Consider the following 21,529-nt stretch of genomic DNA (forward strand, 5'->3'; position numbering starts at 1 on the left):
TGAAGTGGAGCAGAGAATCGTCCCCTCTTCACACATGAGAGATCAGAGCGAGCGGATGTGAGCTGCTGGCCCCGTGCTGGAGGGATGGCGAGGAGGAGGAGGAGGAAGGAGGCAGCAGCAGCAATGGCAGCCCTGGGCGCCTGACCATGGTGTGGGGAAGAGAGGGCGGCAGGGCGCGGGGATGGTGGCGGCTGTCGCCGGTGCTGACGTCCCCTCTGTCTCGCAGGCTGCCGCGGGAGCTGAGCTGACTTTGCCGGTGGCGTGTCCCCACCCCACGGCGAGGCCGTAGCCGGAAAGTGCTGGTAAGGCATCTCCGACAGCCGGGCGGGGGGACCGGGCTGCCATGCTGCATGAGCCTGCCCGGGAGAAGGGAAGAGCTGCCAGCCCTCTGGGGCGGCTCAGATCTGGGGTGCCGGGTGCTCTGCAACCGCCGGATTTGGCCCTGGAGCATCCGTGGGTGGGTGGGTGGGTCGGGCGCTGGCTGCAGGAGCGAAGGACCCTCTCCTCGTCCTTCCCACCCATGGAGCTCCCTGTGGCGTGGCGCGTGGGGGCTGAGCTGAGGCCTCGCAACTCGTCGCGGCGGTGGTTCGTGACGTGTGGCCGCCGCTGACCCCCGGAGCGGAAAGCAGGGGAGTTCCTGCAGGCTGCGACGTGCCCGGGGTGCTAATCCCCGCCGCAGGAAAGCTGCTGCGCGTCGGTCGGAGGCCGGCGCCGGGAACACCGGCCACGCTCCAGCCCACCGCCGTGCGAACCTCGGGAGGGGAAGCCCTGCCGAAAGCCGAGGCACCGGGTGGGATGGGGAGCGGTGCTGAGCCCCCATCCCTGTGAACAGCCTGGGAGCAGGGAGATGCGCTGCCGGGCGTCAGCCAGGCTGCCCGGGCTGGGTGTTGGTGGCTCGGAGCGTGCCTGCAGCCTGGGACGCGTAGAAACACCGTACGTTACAGACACGCAGCATGGCTGCCGGCAGCGGGTATTTTTTCCAGTCTGGCCGCTGTGATGTGGTCCCACAGCTCCCAGTGGTGCTGCTGGGGTGTGCTGGGAGCCGCTGCAGCCGGGCGGTGGGTTCACCCGCTTCCTTCTCTGCCCCGTGGCTCTGGGGGGTTTTGTCGCTGGCTCTGCCGGAGTTGGGGGGGGGTCTCTCCCTGCCGGCGGGGTTGGTGCCCCCGGGGACCTGAGTGTGCAGCGCATTCCTGCTGTCATTAATAACTCCTCTGCCTGGCTCCTGCACAACTCCCTGCGTCTCCCTGGGGGAATCTGCACCCTTTTCTCTCTGGCTGCCACTGCAGTGATGTGGGGTGGCCGGGGGTTTCTCGGGGCCCCCCTCTCCTCCATGGGGCAGGTGAGGAACGTCCCCCCGGGGTGACCACTGAGCTAAAGCCGTGTGGTCACGGTGGCTGAGTTACCTGGGGCTCGGAGCGCGGATGGCGCGAGGTTGCCAGTGCTTCTGGGCACATTTTGGGGTTGCCAGCCTACATTTTGCAGTAGCCAAATTGAAGCGAGTGGGTGCGGGTGTTCAGGTGCAAAGGTGTTTGCAACAGGAGGTCTTGGATTGGGACTTGCTGCTCTGCAGGGACCATGGGCTCATCCCTCCTCCTCCTCCTCCTCCTCCTCTGCTCCCATCTTCATCTCCTGCAGCCAAAGCCCTGACGGCTGGACTGGCCCCATCAGAGCAGCACGTCCCGGTGAGCAGCACTGACCCAGCACAGCCCTCGCTGAGGAGGGTCAGCACCCAGGCGCAAGCTGGGAGCTTGTGATGTGTATCGGAGAGCCCTCCCTCCCCAAAACCAGTGTGCAAGCAGGGATGAACTCAAGGTCCGCAGCATCCCTGGCTGGGACATGCCTGGAGGATGCACATCCTGTGCCCGCGGGCCAACGAGTGCGAAGGCGAGGACCCCTGCCTGCTTTGGGGACGTTGGGGAAGTGCCTGGGGGGATCCAATCCCCCCTTTCTGTGCTCTGCTCCTGGCTAATCTCTAGGCGTTTCGTCTATTTTATACTCTGATTTTTCTCAGAGCGCTGCTAACTCAGTTGCCGACGCAGGCTGGCAGCCCCGCAGGGTCCCCAAATTGCCGCCGACTCCACCGCCGCGGCTGGGCTGTTTTCCTGCGTGGGGAAGTGCTGCTTCCAGGGGAAACTCTGAGCGGCTGCGCCCCTTGCTCACGGTCGCGTGGGCAGTCACAAGCCGCGCGGTCACAGCCCCGCCATGCCCCCGCTTTCCTCCCCGCGCTGCCGCTGCCGTCGCGGGAGCACCAGCGGGTACCGGACCCCGGGCGGAGGTGAGCGAAAGGCTGGCTGGGGGACGGGGAGCTTCGCTTTCCTTAGCGGCGGGGGCTTTCTCTCGTTGTTTCTAAGGTCCTGCTTTCCCCTGCAGTTCTGCTTTAGCATCTTCTGCACCGGGCTTTTAAAAGTGCATTTATTTACGGGACAGACCCCCTCCCCTTCCCCACGGGCTCTGGCTCCGGGTTGTTGTCGGTGATGATTTGCAAGCGCAGAGTTTATGTTTGACCTTCCTTTGCTCCGAGGCCCCCCAGGCCCGGCACAGATATGCGTGGGCCGAGTCCCGTGGCAGATAGAGGCATCAGTGCGTCCTCATCGCCCGCACCCGTAGGAGGAGGGATGGCTCTGCTCCCTGCCGGAGCGGCTGCCATAGCCATGCCCAGCCCGGAAAATCGGTTTATTCTGATTCCCAGACCCTGGCAGGGTCTGGTCCCACCAGCACGGTTGCAGCTGAAGCAAACCTGCGTGGAAGCAGGACGGGATGCTGCCATCCTCTGTGCAATTTGGGAGCTGGAAAACAGTAGATGGAAGTTGGGTCTTTTGGAAAATAAGCCCCGATCATCAGGGAGAGCCCTTGCCATGGGGAGGGGAGCTGGAAGAGGAGCAGAGCTTGTGCCTGGCACCCCTAAGCATCCCCACGGCAGCAGCCCGGGGGCTCTGCCCTGCCAACGCCGGGGCTGGGAGGGCTGCTGGAGTTGCCCTGCAGCTCTGGACCCGCTTGTCCAGAGAAGCTTGAGAAGCTTGGGGCTCAGCCCAAGCTTCTCTCGAAGGCTGGGTTAGAAAAACCATCTGTTGTTTGCAGCTGAGCCCTTGGCAAAGCCTTGTGGGTGGCTGCATCCAGGCCCGCACCCCGTGGGCAGCAGCTGCCTCCTCTGCTTGTTTATTCGTATCAGAGATATTCTCCTCCCTGGTTGTCTCCACCTCCCTTTTCCCTCCTGCCATGTGTGATATAGCCTAAATATTTCCTTCCATAGCTTCAGGACACTGCTAAGTATCCTCCCATCTTTGGAGACTGCAAATAATTCCCTTTCTTCATTTATATCATTACCTTGAAGGTATTTATAGAGCATGATCTTGAGTGGAAAGGAAAACATGACTATATATAAAGCTGAGATCCCTCGGTCCTTAGCTGCGGACTGCCTGAAACTGCTCCTGATTTATATTTTTATCCTGTTTGCTGCACGTTTTGGACTTCACAGGAACATCCTCAGCATTTAAATCGCCATCCTGAGCAAGCAGAGTGATGCAGCTATGGGTTCTCCAATTATTATTATTTTATTAATATATAATAATTAATATTAATATATTATAATTATTATTATTTCTTTAGAAAAGTTCTGTCTTCACTTGGAGAAGTACTGGGCACAACGTCACTCCTTCCCTCCTCCCCCTCCAAAAAAAAAAAAAAATCCTGAATGTGCTCATAGCCAAACTCCTAAATCTTAGATAGCTGGAACGATATAAAAAAATAAAACAATCCTTCCTCCCATCACCCCACTTCACGGCCCCTCTCTTCTCCATTGTTAAAGCAGCATATCCAAAAACTGGACTTAAGGGAAAACAGACTGTTCAATAAATATCTATAAGGATTACTGTTAAGGTAAGCTATACACAGTTTCTCTTAGTCCATAGATTTCAGATCCCCAGGAAGTCATATATTATGTATGGAAGTCTCTCAAACACAGTCTGCATCTGCAATAGCCAACAATGGTCATGTTTTTATAAATAGTTCAGGGTTTTTATTATCTCAGTACCCTCAATTTCTGCCGTCGGAGTAATCCAAACTCGTGAATATTTGTCTGGGTCTTGTCTTCTGCTGTCCATGCCCTGCTAGAAACTGTGGCCATATGGAGTGCTGAGCTACATCCCATGATGGGTGCCTGGCCCTGGCGCACCGGCAGCCGCGCTCCCGAGTGCTGATCCCAGCTCCACGCTGGGCATCCTCGCCCCGCGGTCCAGCGGCTGAGCGTGCTCCCCTCCGCTCCCAAAGCGTGCCCTGGCATCTCCGCTCCCGGCGCTGGGCTGGCTGCTGCGGCGAGGCGGGAGGTGGCTCGGTGCTAACCGGGGCGATGCTGTCCCAGGGCAAGGGCAGGATGGCCAGACTTCCCGGCAGCTGATGCTTGAACAGGCTCCAGAGGTTGTTTCGTTTCCTAGTGGGCAGGCGTCTGTCCCGCAAACCCTGGGAAGCAGCTTAATAATAATAATGAGAATAATTAATATAATAATAATAAAAGAAGCCCTATGCATATGTGTCTGTCTCCTGCAGCCCGGGACGATGGGGAGCAGCAAGAGCAAACCCAAAGACCCCAGCCAGCGCCGGCGCAGCCTGGAGTCCACCGACAACGCCCACCACGGGGGCTACCCAGCCTCGCAGACCCCCAGCAAGGCAGCTGCTCCCGACGCCCACCGCACCCCCAGCCGCTCCTTCGGGACCATGGCCGCCGAGTCCAAGCTCTTTGGAGGCTTCAACACCTCTGACACGGTCACCTCGCCGCAGCGCGCCGGGGCCCTGGCTGGTCGGTGTGGGCTGGGGCTTGGTGGGGGTTGGGCGGGGGTCTTGATCGGGTCTTTGGGTTTGGTTCCAGCTGCTTCTTGTGATGGTGGGGTCTCCAGCTTTTGAGGGACTCTGTCTTTCAGCCAGAGGGGGAGCAGATCTGTGTCTTCTCGGCTGGTGGGAGGGTGGTGGGAAAGGAGGGTGGCCGTGGCGGTGCCCGTGCTGAGTGCTCTCTGTCGCAGGGGGAGTCACCACCTTCGTGGCCCTTTATGACTACGAGTCCCGGACTGAAACGGACTTGTCCTTCAAGAAAGGAGAGCGCCTGCAGATCGTCAATAACACGTGAGTGTCCCTGCCCTGCTGCCGAGCCCACGTGGGTGAGCTGTCACCTTCGTCCCTCCCGCAGAGCCCCGAGCCCAGCCGCGGCAGGGATGGGTGCTCCAAGAGGGACGCGGGGACTTGTCCGAGGACGTCAGTGTGGGAGGCGATCGTTTGCCTGCTCCCTCACCCTCCCGGCCCTGCTGCCGGTCACCATTGCCTTGCAGCCTTGTCACCAAGCCACCTCTGCTGCTGGCCAGTCCGTGCCCTCCAGCACGGGACCACATCCCTGCCGGTCCCCTGTCCCCAGCAGCGCTCAGCTCCCTCTCGTGTGCCTGGGCTCATCTGCTCCGCTTCACGGGTGCTTTCCCCTGTGCTTGCACGGTGTCTCTGATCTCAGCTTCTCTCCTGACTCTTTTTTCTCTCCTCTGTGCCACGCTGTCGTTTAGGAGAAAAGTGGACGTCAGGTGTGTATCGCAGATTATTACTATTATTGTAGTTAGTGATCTTAAATGACAAAAGCCTGTCTGCTGCCCACGTTAGGGCGAGGTTGGGTGGAGCAGGGCTGGCGGGAGGTGGCTGCCTGATGGTTTTGTGGTCAGCTGGGTTTGTCTTCCCTGAGCAACCAGGGCAGAGCAGGGAGCCCCTTCCCATGCCGGGGAGCTGCTCCATCCAGAGCTGTGTCTGCACCCAGGAGCTCTGCGCCTCGCCCACTTTCCTTGTCTGCGCCTGGCACCCCTCTGCGGTCCCATTTCAGTTGGCGCTCTCTCCCTTCTGGCCTCCTTTGCATTTATTTTTGCATTTTTTATTTCAATTTTAGTTTTTTGGCAGTCGGTCAGGGGACTCAAGCGCTTTCTTAGCGTCTGGCTTCCGCCTGTTTGCTCTCTGTCCTGGTCGTAGCAGCACGCTCATGGCTTGCTGCGCGGAGCAGGGCAGCGCGACGAGCTGGAAGATGCTCCTGAACATGATCCTGGATTAAACCCACGAGTGGTCTGTCCTGGCACACGTGGCCTGCAGCATCCTTCGCTGTGCTGCCGGAGGGCTGGCTGGCAGAGCCGCTGTCCCCGGCGCTGTCGAGGGTCCCTGGGGTCCGCAGCTCCCGCTGGCCCCCCGCTGCTGCCTTCCCACCTGGGCACCAACACAGCTTTGCACAGTCAAAGGGTGGAGAGGCGAGGGAACGTCGCGGGGGTGATGTTTCTCCTGCAGTGGTCAGGCAGCATTGCACAGGCGCGTTTTCTGTTTGTTCTCCTTGTTCCAGCGCTGTTTGTTAATGGTGATTCATTTAATCCGCGACGTCCAGGGTGTGCAGGGCTTCAGCGCTGCGGGGAAAGCCTGAATTCGGGGCATTTGGTGCTGCTTGCTTTCACAGCCTCAGCAGCCTACTAGCCCCAGGCTTACGTTCTGGTTTGGGTTGTTACAAAGTGAGCTCTGCCCCTTGGGGTCTGGATTGAGCCCGTATATGAGGGTTTTTTCTTGATGCCTGATGTCATTTCTGGGGTTTCCATACTTCTTTTTCCTCTGGTGCTGCTTGTCAAGGGCTCAGTCAGGGGCAGGGGTCGGGGCATGATGGGCTCTGCTGTGATCCTGGGGAGTAAAAAGGCTTTTTCTGGCGACGCAGCCCAGCGGTGGAGGGTGCGGGAGCCGGCTGCCGGCCTTCCCGGCGTCTGCTGCGGCTGCGTGGGTGGGGGTGTCCGCAGGGAGAGAGGCGGTGGAGAAAGCTGTGCACTTGGTGCAGCGCTCGGAGGGGTAAATCTCTCCTCTCGCCGAGTGCGCTCGGCTGCGTGGGTGCCCAGGCCCCAGCTTTGGGGACAGCGAAAGGCAGGCGTGCGATGTCCCCTCCCTCTGGGCTCCCCGGCAGGGTGCCCTGGGGTCAGCCCGGGAAGGGCTGGCGGGTCCTGGGCGCAGCGGGAGCCCGCGACCACGGGGCCCACCGGCTGCCGGTGGCTTTGCGGGGTGGCTGCGGGTTTTGGCTGCTCTGATGGGGCTGGGGTCACGCTGGGTGAGAGGAGAAGCCTCCATGTCCCTCGCCTCCCTGCTCCTGCAGCCCGGCAAAACCCAAGTTGTCTGTGGTGACCCTCAGCCTGCCAGACGGGCCAAGTCCTCCCACCCCAGTGCAGAAGGGCTCTCGTGGTACCATTTCCAGCGGGAGGAGGTCTCCTCCCAGCCTGCTCAGAGTCAGCGGGGATGTGCTGGGGTATTTTGGGTAAGATTGTGCAGGGAACTGTTGAAATGCTTTGTTTTGATGATGATGATTATTATTATTTTTTTCCCCGCTGAGACATTTTTGAAATAGTTTGTTTTTGCCGAGTTCCCAGCTTGCAGCCTTGCAACCCAGTCTGGAATAAAGCCACGAGCCAAAAGCTGGGCATTTCTCAAGCAGATGTTTTCTCCGGTCCCATGGGAAAGGAGCCAGTCAGCCTCCTGTCCCCTTCGGAGCCACCCCAGTAAAAGCTGACTGGGGCAGCAGCTCTGGCTGGGGAGCCCAAGCTACCTGTCATGAGATGCACTGGGACCAGGAGAGGTTAAAATACCAGCCAGGGCTGCTGCAAGGCTGGGGGCAGGCTCTGGGCAGGCGGCAGAGTCTGGCTGGGTGGTGGGGAGGAGATGCCCGGAGGGTCCCTGCTTTCCGCGGCCGCGCTGACACCGTTATGGGGAGCCGGGGGCCGTGTCAGGCTTCTCCCGGCCGCTTTGAAGCACCACTGAGTTTAGCTGGACAAGCAAAAGTGACAAGCTGCTGGTGTGTCGGGGCGAGGACGGAGGCTTACACGTCTGCAGGGGTCGGTGCTGGGGCTGGATGTGGTCTGATGGGTCTTGCAGCAGTGATTGGGGTTTTTAAGGTTTTCCTGTAAAGTGTTTGTGGCAGTTGTCCTGCCAAGTTCTTGCATCCTTGCTGCGCTGTTCCCGCGGATCGGCAGTTTTCCCGTAGCCTGGTCTCCCTCATGGCCAGGATAAATTAGGTGACTCCGTCTTTGCTGGGCGAGAAGATGCAGGTGGTGGGAGGAAGGCCTGCTGTCTGCGGGGAAGGGGAAGCTGCCTCCCGCCGTCCTGTTCTCTGCTCTATTTATTGTCCTTTTGTGGAGCCCACGGGGCGGAGGGCAGAGCAGGGAGAAGGCTCCCGCGCCCTGCCAGCTCCTGGGGATCTGCTTGGGGCCACCGTGCCCGGGGCAGGAGGGATGGTGGGTCAGCCCTGGGTTTTTGGGGATGGCAGAGGGGCTCCTGCAGGCAGAGCAGAGCCTGGGGCTGTGGGGCCAGCATGGTGGGCGTGCGTGGCTCTGTGTGAGCAGTGGTGCAGGCGCAACCCTTGCTGGGGCAGATCTCATCCCCCAGGTCCAAACCTCAGCCCTGTCCTGTTCCTTTTCTGCAGCAAGCATTTAACAAACTCTCTTGGGTTTTCCTGGTGCTTTTTTGTAACTGCTGCCATCATTCTGTCGCTTTTCCCCATCTCCCCTCCCTCCCCCTTGCTCCCCCTCGCCTGTCGCTCCCCTCTGCCCTGCTGCCTTGGATCCCCAGTGCCCCTCAACCTCCAGCCAGACCCTGCTCGCGTTCAGGTGGCTCCCAAGGTGCTTTGGCTCACTGGCTGCCCTGCCTGGTTTAAGTTTAAAGCATCCCGTCTGCGGATGGGCGGCCCCAGTACCGAGAGCTTGCCCAGACGGAGCTGCGGGCAGGGGCTGGCAGCAGGAGCCCTCCCGGCCGGGGTCCGGCTGTGGGGTGGGGGCTGCGGGGGCTGCACCCCTTCCCGGCGGGGCTCTGCGCTGGCTCAGCCCCCCGGCCCTGGTGGCAGGCAGGGGGCCGGCCGGGGGCTCCTGGCTTCACACTGAGTGTGTTTTGGTTCTCTTGCAGGGAAGGTGACTGGTGGCTGGCTCATTCCCTCACCACAGGACAGACGGGCTACATCCCCAGTAACTATGTCGCGCCCTCAGACTCCATCCAGGCTGAAGAGTAATTGCCATCTTTGAGACAGTTTAAAGACGAGCGATAGCAAGCGCACCCTGAGCCCTCCTCCCTCCCCCTGCCCCTCTCCCGGGCAAAGCCTGCGAGGCCTCCGGGTTTTTCATTTTCGTTACTTTTCCCCTTTGAATTTGCAAGCCCCTTAAACGTTTTCCAGCCTTTCTTTAAGGCCCATAAAGCGTGGAGGTGCGGCGTGCTTGCGCGGTGGAGGGCTGAGCGGTGGCGTAGCAGGGGCCGTGGTGGACCTGATGCTTTTGGTCTGGTTTTCACTCTCCCGCCTGGACACGCATCCGTGCGTGAGGATGCTGCCGGCTCCGCCTGCACGGCTCAGGCTGAGCCCGTGGGGAGAACAGGCGGGGGCAAAGCCGGCCGTAAGTCCTAGAGCAGGAGGTGCCAGCCACGTTCCTGCAGCCCATCCCTAGCCAGTGGCACAGTGTCCCCACCCTGCAAGAGCCTGGGGGGCTTCAGGGGTCCCCGGAGCCCCTCGTTCGGGGAGGCTTTTGGAGTGAGGGCATTTCGTGGTCTGTGGTGCAGGGTTGTTCCGTGGGCAATGCCCAGCCCGGGCTGTAGAGGGGCATGGCGCAGCCCGAGGTGCCCGAGCCTGGAGATGCAGCCTGTGGTCTCCAAAATCTGCAGCGGGGCGGGCCGAGGCTGCTTGGAAAGGCAGTGGAGGGGACGGGTGAGCGCTGGGTGCTGAGCCTGCTGCCTTGCTCTTGCAGGTGGTACTTTGGGAAGATCACTCGCCGGGAGTCCGAGCGGCTGCTGCTCAACCCCGAAAACCCCCGAGGGACCTTCCTGGTCCGGGAGAGCGAGACCACGAAAGGTGAGCGGGGCTGGCAGGGGACACCCTCTCCGGGGGACATCCTCATGGGGACCCCAGTCCCCTTGGCCGCGCTGCGTGGTCCCTGTTCCTCCAGCTTAGGCGCACGGGGAGAAGGAGAAAGGAGTCGCGCCTTGTAGGCAGCAGCCAATGTTCGGGGTCGCTGAGCGTTGCCCCTCAGCACGGGGAGCATCCTGGGGTCTCCCCCGCCGGTGCCGGTCCCCAGGGAGCAGGTGCTGGCACAGCCATTACATTGGCGGTGACATCGCCGTGCCGAACGTGCCATCACCCAGCTGAGCACGGAGGGCTCCAGGGACACGTCCGCTTCTCCCCCACACCGCCTGCCTGGCAGTCACCCTGCGAAGGGACGGTTCAGCTCATGGCAGGGTGGGAGCCGGGTGTCCCACCGCCTCAGGCAGGACCACTGGGCAAGATGCGCTGTTTTTTACACCCCCAAGCAGATGTTTTCTGTTTTCTCCTGGTCCCTATATAGTGGCAAAACCTTGAACGTGCTTCCTGGGCAACCAGGCAGAGGTAGCAATGAATCTTTAGGTTCTTCTTTCAAGTCTAAGAGCTCTTTATGCTTTTTTTTGCCTCCTGAAACTGTGAATTGTGATCTTGATGGCTCAGCTGCCTGAGGATGCTGTTTCTTACCTCGAAATGTGGTTTCCAAATGCACCTTTGGGAAAAGCTCCTTCATGTTCCTTTCAGTTTTGATGCCTTGAACTTGTCACTATTTATCTTATTCTGGTGGCAACAGCTCATTCAAGCAGTGGCGTGAATCTTCCCTTTCGCTATTTGAGGCCCCAGCAGCGTGGTCTTGCTCTCATGTGGGCAGAGCAGAGAGAAGCTCCCAAAGCAATGCCCACGGTGGCATTTGTAGGGGAGGGAATGAGGCCCACCAGCCCCTTGACTCCCCTCTGAGATGCCGAGATGTTGGGGTGGTGGGTCAGCAGCTCCCCCCAGCCTGCCTCCCACCCACTCCTCTCCCCTGCTTCAGCATCCCCTCTTTGCCACCTGCGTCCCTGCGCCCAGGGGGGCTGCTCGCCCTCCTACCCACTGACCCCCCCCAAACCAGCAGGGTCCCTCGGTGCCAGCCGGGGGGCACAGTCCATCCCTGGCATGCCGGCTCCTCTGAGCCGTGGCGGCCCCTGCGCGTCCCAGCCAAGAGCAGCGTTCGTTGCGGGGGAAGCGGCAGCGGTGCTGCACGCCGCGGGCTGCTGGACAGAAGGACCCAGCGGGGCTGGGCGGCTGGGGGGGGGATGTCCCTTGTTAGCACATCCCCGGTCCAGTGGGGATGCTGCCCTGGCTCTTGGCTGCCCGGTCCTGCTCCCCCGTGCCCACCCACCGGCGGGACCCCATGGGGAGCCCCTGTCTGCGGCGCATCTCCCCCCAGCCCCCCGGTCCTGCCCGCAGGTGCCTACTGCCTCTCCGTCTCCGACTTTGACAACGCCAAGGGGCTGAACGTGAAGCACTACAAGATCCGCAAGCTGGACAGTGGCGGCTTCTACATCACCTCCCGCACCCAGTTCAACAGCCTGCAGCAGCTCGTGGCCTATTACTCCAGTGGGTAGCTGCCTGGGGTCCCCGTGGGGTCCGGGTGTCACCCTGGGTGCCCTGCTCACTGCAGGGTGGGGGCTGCTGGGGAGCAAGTGCGGGGCGGGGGGACCCCAAACCGGCTGGGGGGGATCCTGGTGAAAAGCTGCTTGGGTGATAGGGAAGAGGGTGAGGGTTTGGGTATGGGTCCCCGAGGTGTTTTGAGGGGAAGATGTGGGGTAAAGACATCGCGTGCCCGAATGCCCAAGTGTCACCTGTGTGTCGCCCCCTCTTGTGCTAGAACACGCCGATGGCTTGTGCCACCGTCTCACCAACGTCTGCCCCACGTCCAAGCCCCAGACCCAAGGCCTTGCCAAGGACGCCTGGGAAATCCCCCGGGAATCGCTGCGGCTGGAGGTCAAGCTGGGACAGGGCTGCTTTGGAGAGGTGTGGATGGGTAAGGACCATTCCCACCCCACTGTCCCCGCTGTGTCCCCAACTGCGTCCTCCCCAGCCGTCTGCAGGTCCCCAGAGCTTGCGGTGGGGTGGGGGAGCAGCGAGGGACACGGCCCCCTGCCCCGTAAATGTGTCCTGAGCGGCGTGTCCTCTGCCGCAGGGACCTGGAACGGAACCACCCGGGTGGCGATCAAGACGCTGAAGCCCGGCACCATGTCACCGGAGGCCTTCCTGCAGGAAGCCCAGGTCATGAAGAAGCTCCGGCACGAGAAGCTGGTTCAGCTTTATGCCGTGGTTTCGGAGGAGCCCATTTATATCGTCACTGAGTACATGAGCAAGGGTGAGCACAGGAGGGACACTGGGGGGTTGGCCGAGGGGCTCTGCTCCTTTGGATTGCCGTGACCATGGTCTTCCTCGCAGGGAGCCTCCTGGACTTCTTGAAGGGTGAGATGGGCAAGTACCTGCGGCTGCCCCAGCTCGTGGATATGGCAGCTCAGGTGGGTCTGTGTATCCCCTGGCCCCCCGCATCCCCTTCCGTGGGCGCTGGCTGCCCAAGCACCTCGCTGGGCTGTCATGGCTGTCACCTGGCAGGTGGCAGGGTGGTGGGGGTCTCCGCAGCCTCACTCGGGGGGTCTTCCCACACCCTGGGCAGAGTTGTTCCCCTCAGTGCTCGCCGGGGACCCTTGTGTCACCCCGCCAGCCTCGGTGCCCCATGTGCTGGTCCCCACAGATTGCATCCGGCATGGCCTACGTGGAGAGGATGAACTACGTCCACCGGGACCTCCGGGCAGCCAACATCCTCGTTGGGGAGAACCTGGTGTGCAAAGTGGCCGACTTCGGCTTGGCGCGCCTCATCGAGGACAACGAGTACACCGCTCGGCAAGGTGCGTGCCCGCGGCTGCTGGGACCGTGCCCAGGCGGGCGGCACCGGCGCAGTGGCCACTGGTCCCTGGTCCCCAGGGGTCTGCGTTGTGTCTCGAGCTGGTGCCTGGCCCTGGTTGCAGGGGGGTCCCGGAGGCACTCGCAGCCCCGCGCACCCCTGGGCACCGCGGGGCCGGGAGCAGCCCCTCACCCTGCTTCTCCATCCAGGCGCAAAGTTCCCCATCAAGTGGACGGCCCCCGAAGCTGCGCTGTACGGCAGGTTTACCATCAAGTCGGACGTCTGGTCCTTCGGCATCCTCCTGACCGAGCTGACCACCAAGGGCAGAGTGCCGTACCCAGGTGAGGGCTGGCGCCTGCCGGCAAAAGCTCCATCCCCGTTGCAGTGCCCCAATGCTGACTGCCCATACCCAGCGCTCACCCCTCGCACTCCGTGGCCCCTAGAATCATCTTTGCATAGGACCAGAGGGTCTCCTGCAATTTGGGCAGGGAGGATGGGATCGCAGGAAGAGCTGCCCCTGCCCGCGTTGGACCCTGTCATGCTGGGGCAGGGCGAGCAGAGCCTGGCTGGGATGCCGGGTCACAGCCACCCTGTTCTGCTCTAGTCCCCAAGCAAGGTGATGGGCTGCTGGGGACAAGCGCTGTTGGGCTGGGGGTCCCTCCCTGGGGTTGCTCGTAAGGCTCGTCCCAGTGCGATGCCCTTGGCGTCCCCTCTGGGAAAGGTGCAGTGCAGGGTCTGCCCTGGCTCTGATCAACGCTGTGTCTCTGGCTGCACACAGGGATGGTGAACCGGGAGGTGCTGGACCAGGTGGAGCGGGGGTACCGCATGCCCTGCCCGCCCGAGTGCCCCGAGTCCCTGCACGACCTCATGTGCCAGTGCTGGCGGAAGGACCCGGAGGAGCGACCCACCTTCGAGTACCTGCAGGCTTTCCTGGAGGACTACTTCACCTCGACAGAGCCCCAGTACCAGCCCGGCGAGAACCTATAGACCCGGAGCTCCTCCTGGCACCAGGGACGCTGCTGTCCTCGCCGAGGGCTGGCCTCCTCGCCGAGGGGCCGGTTTTTTGTGGAGCAGCCCCGGAGTGGGAACGGGGCATGGCCTCCGGATGCGGCCAGGGGAGGTGCTGGGTTCCCCCGTCGCTCATTAAGACTTCTGGCCCGTGTTTAACGAAGCAACACTGTCCTGCTGGCGAGAGGAGCCTGCGGGCACCGGCCGGGCTGGGGCTGTGGCTCGGGAGGGTGAGTGGAGCATCTCCTGCTGAGAGACTTGGCTTTCGGGAGAGCTTTTCCACCCCGATAGCTCTGGGGTGAACCCAGAGAAACTGGGGGACAGCATCACCCCACCTCGGACACACGGCCCTGGCCTCCTTTTCTACATCAGCACAAGTTTCCCTGCCCCTTCACCCTCCCCGCTGTCCCCCCCTTGGCTCCGGTTCTTCCGAGGGCGCTGGCAGAGATGTTTCACCATGGTGAAGGCACAAGCCCTGGCCGGTTCGGGGAGGGTGGATGCTGGAGGTCCCCCGTCCTCGGGTGTCCCTCCAACCTCGCCGTCGCAGAGCTTTGCAGCTGAGCTCCCGGCATGAAGTGCGGCTGCTCATGGCTCCAGTGACTGTCACCATCCCTTGGGAGCACCTGCGTGCGTGTTTGAGTCTTCCAGCTGTGTCTGTCCCCCCAAGGGACCCATCTCTCCTCCCCGGGAGTGGCACTGGGCCAGTGCTGGCAGAGCCTGAGCCCTCGTCCTGCCTGCGGCCAGTCCAGGCTGCGCTTGCTCCCACCGAGCGCTCCTGGTCTTTCAGCCGGCCCTGGGGAAGTGCATGCAGACCCCCAGCCACCCCCCCAGCTCCACCACCAGCTTTCCAACCAGCAGAGCCCCCCAGATCCGATGCCGCTGCAGGGCTCAAGCACATGGCACAGGTGGTTGCTCAGAGTGTGGGAGTGTTTTGGGGAAAATACTCGTCTTTCACAGATGCTTTTGTCCGCCAGGTATGTTTTTAGCTGCCTTCCCCCCACCCCTCGTGTCTCGGCTGCCGGGCTGTGGTGCCCACGTCATGGGTGCATCCCCAGCCACGCGCGGTCATCCCACAGGAGAGTCCTGGGAAGTGGTGTGCAGAGCAGGAGATGTTTGCTTTCTCATCTCCCCGCTGCTCGCTCCCAAAGCCCTCCGCCACGTTTCGGCGGTGGGTGCCTATCTGTGCCCGTGGGGCTGAACCCCGGGGCCGGTGGGACGGCACCCAGCCCCTGCGCTCTCCCACTCGGCACCTGCCTTGTTCATAGCCCTCGAGCGGCCCCCGCGCCCTCCCTGGCATTGGCTCGGGTGCACATGTTGGTTTTTCCCCGCTCCTGCAGCTGGACCCCGCTGGAAACCCCTCACTGCGGTGGCTCGTGAGGCTTCGCTCCCTCACCTCTGGTTTCCCAGGCATCCTGGGTGCCCCGTGCTCAGACAGACCTGGGGGCTCCTGGGATGCTCTCCTGGACCAGGGGTGGGGGCTGGGAGGGTGCTGGCACGGCACACACCGGCGTGAAGGACCTGGGGAAGGGCAGCCGGTGGCTTTGCCCACCTCTCGGCCCTCGGGCAGCGGGCTTGCTTTGCCTCCCCATGGCGGGTGGGATGGGGTTTCCTCTGGCTCAGCCTCCTTGCAGGCAGCAGACCCAGACCGCCTCGCCAGCCCCCGCCGTGCTGCTGGTGTCCCCTGAAAGCCATGTGGGAGCCGAGAGTGGGCAGGGGGGTGACCAAAACCCCCTTCCCTCCCCAAACCCAAACCCGGGCACACGCTGCTGCCTCCTGCTCGCTCCCCAGCCACTTATTTATGAACAAAGAGCTTGCTAGGTTGGTTGGCGGCTCGTTTTTAATGAGTAAAACCTTCAAAATCAGCTTGAACAGGCTCTTCAACAGTAGGGAGAGGTCCCGCTGGCTTGGAGAACAGCAGCTGGTTTAATGGATTCTTTTTAAATCATTTTGGGACTTGGAGCCTTTTCTCCCCCCCATTCCTAGCAGATCTGCTGTGCCTGCATTTCTGCGTTTGGCCAGGGACCCTCCAAAGATCGAAGTTCTGGGTCTTTTCGTGTTTGCACCCTTGGGACAGGCAGCCGCTCTGTCCCCGTCGGCGCTGCCAGGGAAGCCCCATCCCACGGCAGCCGGTGCGAGGAGCGGCCTGTGCCATAGCTCTGCCTAAATGATACAAAATCCCCGTCCCGGGGAGAAACCTTTTAAAACTGCAACGTGCGGAAGCCAGACTTGATCTGAAAGCTGGGGAGGGAGAAGGCAAGAGCACATGTTAAGCTTTGGCCGTTGGTGGTCTCCAGCACGTACAGGGTCTCGCCCGAGCACAGCGGGACGGGAACGGGCTTAACCCGGCGCTGTCGTTTTCTGGCTCTTTCCGGCAAGCGGCGGAGCAGGAACGCGCTCTCAGCACAAGGAACACCCCGGGCTGGCTTCAGTCCCCGCGGCTTTTGGCAAGCTCTGTCTTTGTCTGCGTGTCCGTGTGCCCGTCGTGTCCGTGCGCGGTTTCAGTGGGAGCTGGCGTCTCCGGGCTCGCCGCTGCAGCCCCGCGGATCGAGGGCCTCTCCTCTGTCACCACTGTCCTCTGCCAACGTGTTTTGTATGCCGAGAAACTCTGGAGGGGAGCCCGCACCTGAGGATGCTCTTTGGCTTCCCGGGGTCGATAACGCCCTACGAGTTCTTCTCCTCTGCTGTTATCAGTTTTTTTAAACAGTGTTTTGTAAGATCTCCAACCGACTATGCAGAGAAGATGTGGATCTGTGTGTCTCTCCGCAGCTCTCCTCTCCCCCCACCTGCCTTTTTCAGTGTCAAAGTAAAGTACTTAGCGCTTTTTTTTTTTTTTTTTGGATAGTATTAAAACTTTGGATAAAAGCCTGAAAAGGTCCAGCTTTGTGGGTGGTGGTGGGTGGAGATGCTTTGAAACTCTAATGTTGATGTAAATACTTTGCAATTTGATAATTAAATACAAACAGACCTCACAAAAAAAAAAAAAAAGGCGTAGCTCGTGTGAGAGGATTTCTTAGCATCCCTGTTACAGGAGCTGGTGGTTTCTGGAGCACGTGTGATGCCCATGTGTGGCTCCTGGTGCTTCCGAGGCTTTTTCTGGCTGATGCTTCTGGGATCTGGTGCCACTTCTGTGCTGCTGGAGCCATTCCTGCGTCCCTACGCAGACTGATGGTCCAGCGCAGCCCCAGCGCCTGCTCCTGCAAGAGGAGCCTCGTCCATCGTATAAATACCTTCACGGTGGGTGTCAGGAGGACGGGGCCAGACTCTTTTCAGCGGTGCCCAGCGACAGGACAAGGGGCAATGGGCACAAACTGAAGCAGAGGAAGTTCCAGCTGAACATGAGGAAGAACTTCTTCCCTCTGAGGGTGACGGAGCCCTGGCACAGGCTGCCCAGGGAGGTTGTGGAGTCTCCTTCTCTGGAGATATTCAAGACCCACCTGGACAAGGTCCTGTGCAGCCTGCTGTGGGTGACCCTGCTTCGGCAGGGGATTTGGACTGGGTGACCCATAGAGATCCCTTCCAACCCTGACCATTCTGTGATTCTGTGATAGTGTCCCTCATGCTCCGAGGGCCAGGGACACCCAGCTGGAGCTGGCAGGGAGCTCCCCATGCCCAGACCATTGCGGCAGGAATGCGCTGCCATGGTGGGCGCAGAATCCGGCCAGCGTGCTCCGCGCTGAGCTGGGACGCAGCCTGCGTCGCCGGTGGGATCCCAGCCACCGATGCCAAGCAGGGGTTGTGGCACATGTTGGTGGCACGTGGTGTTAGCCATGAGGGACCCCACGGGCTCCTCTGCTGTGTCCGTCGCTGCTCCCCAGCCTCTGCCGGGTCCCTGTGGGTGACATGGTGACCCTGGTGTGCACACCATGCTGGCCCAAGCCCAGCAGGCAGGAGACCTGGCTGCCAACCCCATCGGCTGGGCTGGGGGGGACAGGACGGGGGGCAACCCTCCCCTCAGCAGAATCTGCTTCATCAGCAAGCTGACAAGAAGCAGGCCTGCTTTGTTACAATAATTAGTGGGTGCTGATTGGGATCCCTCAGTCGGTGATTAAGTAATTGATACATAGCACAGCGCTGGGGGTTGCTCCTGCTCTTCTGTAGTCTGGGGTGGCTTTAGTGTCCTGTTGTCCCCGGGTCTGGCTGCTCCCTCCTCCTCGGGCTGGTAAGTGACTTGGTCTTATCACCTTAAATGTTTAATGCTTTATATTTTGCTTCTCTTTAAAGCAAATAAGTGATTGAGGGATTATCTCTGGTCAGCCAGTCCTTTGGTCTGTGTGTGATGTGTGGGCTGGGGGTGGCTGGCAAGGTGACCCCCAGGAGGGGAGCTGGGGCCAAGGCTCCTCTAGCCATCAGCTTTGCACCTTCAGCATCGCTGCTCGGGAGAGGGATGGGCGTGCGGAGGGGGAGGCTGGGGTGCCACGGTCCAGCCCGAGCCCTGGGGCAGCGTGGGGGTCTGTGGTGCGTTGTGCCCAGGTGATGAAGGGGCTGGATTCCGTGCTTCCAAGCCCTGCCTATGGCACTGCGCGTTTCCTCCTCTCTGTCCCCTTCACTCATGTCTGGTCCTCAGCTTCGGTGGCAGCTGAAGCATCTTAAAAAGATGGTTGGCGGGACATGCAGCCCACCCTGGCCATGCTCAGTGGCTGTTTTGCCATGGAGTCACCCACCTCAGTGACACTTCTCTCGACTCCCAAGTCCTTCATAGAGGCCAGCCCTGTGAAATGGGGTGGGAAGGAGGTGACGTTAGCTTGGAAGGGGCAGAGGCTTGCTGGGCCAGGAGGGGTGAGATGGGAACGACCACTGGGGTCCACTGTCACCAGGTGTCCCCAGCCTGAGCTGGGCAGATGCTCCTGGGGATTACACCATGTGCCTCCTTTAATGGACTTAATCTTGCTGTTTGCTTCACGCTCGTGTTTCACCCTGTAAGCCCGGCAGAGGATTCGGGTGTTAGGGTGGGGGCTGCAGTTGCCCCCGCAGCAGGGCTGGCGAGGAGGTGGGGGTCTTGTGCTGGGCAGTTTGAGCTGGCAGTGGGTTTCTAAAATGGCAAGCACGAGTTGTTGCTTGGCCTGAACATCCACTTCGCTTTCCCTAAAGCGCAGTGGTAGCACCCCCAAAGCGCATCGAGTCCTGGCTCCGGGGATAAATACTTGTGAGTACACAGGGAGCAGCAGCCCTGATCTGTTCCGTGTGCTGAGGATCCCCTGGAGCAAACCCTGGGCTGCACTGCGGGTCTGGGGTCTGTCCCACAGCCCGGACCCAGCCGAGGGGCTCTCGGGGAGGAGCAGGGGTGTTCGCTGAAGGGCTGGCTCGCTGTGCCGGGCGCTCGGCTCTCTGGCTGTGCCCGCTGCTCGCTGGCAGCGAGGGGTGACCGGGGGGCTGCTGGCACGCGTCGGCTGCGAGGACAGAGCCCGTCCCTGTCCCCTGCGGGCTCTGCCTCTCGGATCTCATCCCCCCAGCAGCAGGTCTGGGTGGCACTCCAGCCGTCTGACCTCCCTTGCCCTGCTACCAGCGGATTTGCCTTTGCTCGGAGTAGCCAAGCCCTCTTGCCAGGGGTTAATCTCCAGGGTCCCGAGGGAAAGGCTGAAGTCCTTGCCTGACGTGTAGCTCACCCCCTGCGGTCGCTGAGGGTTGGAAACCGCTCCGAGCGGTGCAAGGAACAAGGGACAGGCCAGACCAAATGGCACTGGCAAGGGCAAGGCTCTCTTGGCCCTGAGTGATGTTTGGGGCTTCACTGGACCAGCCCGAGGGTAACAGCAGGAGGGGACGAGGCTGGAGGCTGTGGCAGCCCAGTGCTATCGGCAACGGGGCTGCGCCTCTGGACTTGGCCACCGGCAGGTGCTTCCAGCCCAAATGGCTCCTCACTGGGATCAAACCTCTCTCCTCGCTCTGCTGCTGTAAGGCCATGTTGTGGGTTTGGGGGTAAGCAGGGAGAGCGCCCAGGCAGGAGGCACTGGCTGCCTGGCAAGATCTGGGGGTGGACGGGCAGACGCTGGGAGAGCGGGCTGGTGGCCATGGTGGCCCCGGTTCCTGCCTGCGCCCTGGGCTGTGCTGGGGAGCTTGACTGCCAGACATCAGCCCCTGAGATGAGATGCACCAACATGAATCTCCGGCGGGTTTAGGGTTCAAACAGCCGTACCAGCCTGGCAGTCATGGCCAAGCCTCCCCAGGAAGCCTTGTGGTGTCCCAGCTGCTCATCTCGGGGTGCTGTCTCCCCCTGACAAGGAGGGCAGGAGAAGCCCCCAGACCCCGAGGCTGGCATGAGGACCCCGAGGTCTACCTGAGCTATGCTGCATTTCTGTTTCTAAGGATCTGAGCCTGGGTTTGGTGGTTTTTTTTTTTTTTCCTTTTCCTGACCCTGCTGTGCCACTGATCTGTTATGTGACCTAGAAAAGAAAATGATCTCTGTGAATGGAAAGACAAAGGCACAGCTTAAGGCTCCTGTGCCTTGTATCTAGGGGGTATGAGGCAGATGGACGCATCGTAACACAGCAAGGTGAGGAGACTCTGTGCCAAAGCCCTTGCGGGCAGTGTCCAGGCTCAGCACAGTGGTTGTGTTTCAAACCCCACTGCTTTCAGAGTCGCTAGTGTAGCTACCCCCGGTGAGGTCCCCATGCAGAGACCCCTCAGTGCCTCCAGGACAGCGGGGGATGGAGCCGCCCACTGCTCTTCTGGCAGAGGGGCTCTGTGAGACCAGGGCAAAGCACCTCTGAGCTCTTCCGTGCCCAGCAAACGCCTGCCCGAGAGCACAGGTGCTGCACCCGTACGGGCTCAGTCCCACTTGCGGTGCACATGCGGGGGGGCTGTGATGAGGCTTTTCAAAACCCATCGCGTTCGACCTGTTCTGCAGTCGCAGGCTGGTTTTTCATGGTCTCGTTATAGAGAAGGACAAGCAGGGCATTAGCATGGAATGCAAGACCTGGTTGGGTTCCTCGCTCTGCCTGAGGCTTTCTGTCTGACCGTGATGCACTTGCTTTAATTTTCCATGTTTGAAATGAAGATGGTATCTCAGTGCCCTGAAGAGGGTAAGACAGTGTGCTGGTGAGGGCTGCGTTCGTATCAAAGAGTGCTCTTTAACTACGGTTGGGGTGGGAGGGCTGCAAAAAGTAGTTTTCTTACGCATCGGTGTGCCGAGATCTCTCCTGTCGCTACACCGGCAGCCTCCCTCTTTTGAAGTGCTTTTTCTCTCCAAGCTGGGTCTCGCAGCAGGGGAAGCTGGCAGCTGCACCCTGTCTTGAACCCCACGTACAAAGCCAGGGCTTGCTCTCATCCAAAGGGCTGTCTGGCTTCGTGGCTAGGCTTTATTTTAATTGGTGTGGAGTGCAACTTGGCTAGTTGGCGACAAAAATGTACTCTTAAAAGAACTGACTGCATTAGCTTAAATAAACTCACAAGTTGCTCGGAGTGCAGACAACAGCCTTGCCATAGCTTGCAAACAAGAGGCCTTCCTCTCTCCGTTCTGTTTGTTATTTATGCTGTAGTTGATATGACAGCAACTGGGATTTCCCTCAGCCTGGCAGGTGACAGAGCTGTCATATCTATTCTTGGTGATGTGGCACACAGTTTTTTAAAACATGTAAACACTGATACGCCCTGAACCCTTTTTGACTTGGTCTTCAGAGTAAGGGTAGAGGAAGCCAGTGTCAGCTCCAGCAGCGCAGCTCCTATGCCCTTTAGCTGCCTGCAGTGCTCCTGGGTTCTGTCAGAGCTGACAGTCCCATGTCTGGCTGCAGCGTGTGTCCCCTTGTCCCCCCTGTACCACACGGGGTCATGGCCATTGCTGGGGAAGGGCTGACACAACC

General features: G+C 60.7%; 1 protein-coding gene across 3 annotated transcripts in view; it reads left to right on the plus strand.

Annotated features, from left to right (window-relative positions):
* Window positions 1–16,707, plus strand: part of SRC (SRC proto-oncogene, non-receptor tyrosine kinase) — a 30,457-nt gene extending 13,750 nt beyond the window's left edge. The window contains exons 2-14 of one of the 3 annotated variants that reach the window (XM_075438499.1): window positions 227–302; window positions 4,514–4,792; window positions 5,013–5,112; window positions 5,538–5,555; window positions 8,929–9,027; window positions 9,756–9,859; window positions 11,273–11,422; window positions 11,694–11,849; window positions 12,009–12,188; window positions 12,269–12,345; window positions 12,579–12,732; window positions 12,938–13,069; window positions 13,507–16,707. In XM_075438499.1, coding sequence (XP_075294614.1) covers window positions 4,552–4,792; window positions 5,013–5,112; window positions 5,538–5,555; window positions 8,929–9,027; window positions 9,756–9,859; window positions 11,273–11,422; window positions 11,694–11,849; window positions 12,009–12,188; window positions 12,269–12,345; window positions 12,579–12,732; window positions 12,938–13,069; window positions 13,507–13,715 — 1,620 coding nt within the window. In that variant the 5' untranslated portion in view covers window positions 227–302; window positions 4,514–4,551 and the 3' untranslated portion in view covers window positions 13,716–16,707. The remainder of the gene's footprint in view (window positions 1–226; window positions 303–4,513; window positions 4,793–5,012; window positions 5,113–5,537; window positions 5,556–8,928; window positions 9,028–9,755; window positions 9,860–11,272; window positions 11,423–11,693; window positions 11,850–12,008; window positions 12,189–12,268; window positions 12,346–12,578; window positions 12,733–12,937; window positions 13,070–13,506) is intronic. The other 2 variants (XM_075438498.1, XM_075438500.1) reach the window with 2 other exon arrangements.
* Window positions 16,708–21,529: the final 4,822 nt, after the last annotated feature.

The sequence above is a fragment of the Opisthocomus hoazin genome, chromosome 18 (assembly GCF_030867145.1).
Source record: "Opisthocomus hoazin isolate bOpiHoa1 chromosome 18, bOpiHoa1.hap1, whole genome shotgun sequence".
NCBI lineage: Eukaryota > Metazoa > Chordata > Aves > Opisthocomiformes > Opisthocomidae > Opisthocomus > Opisthocomus hoazin.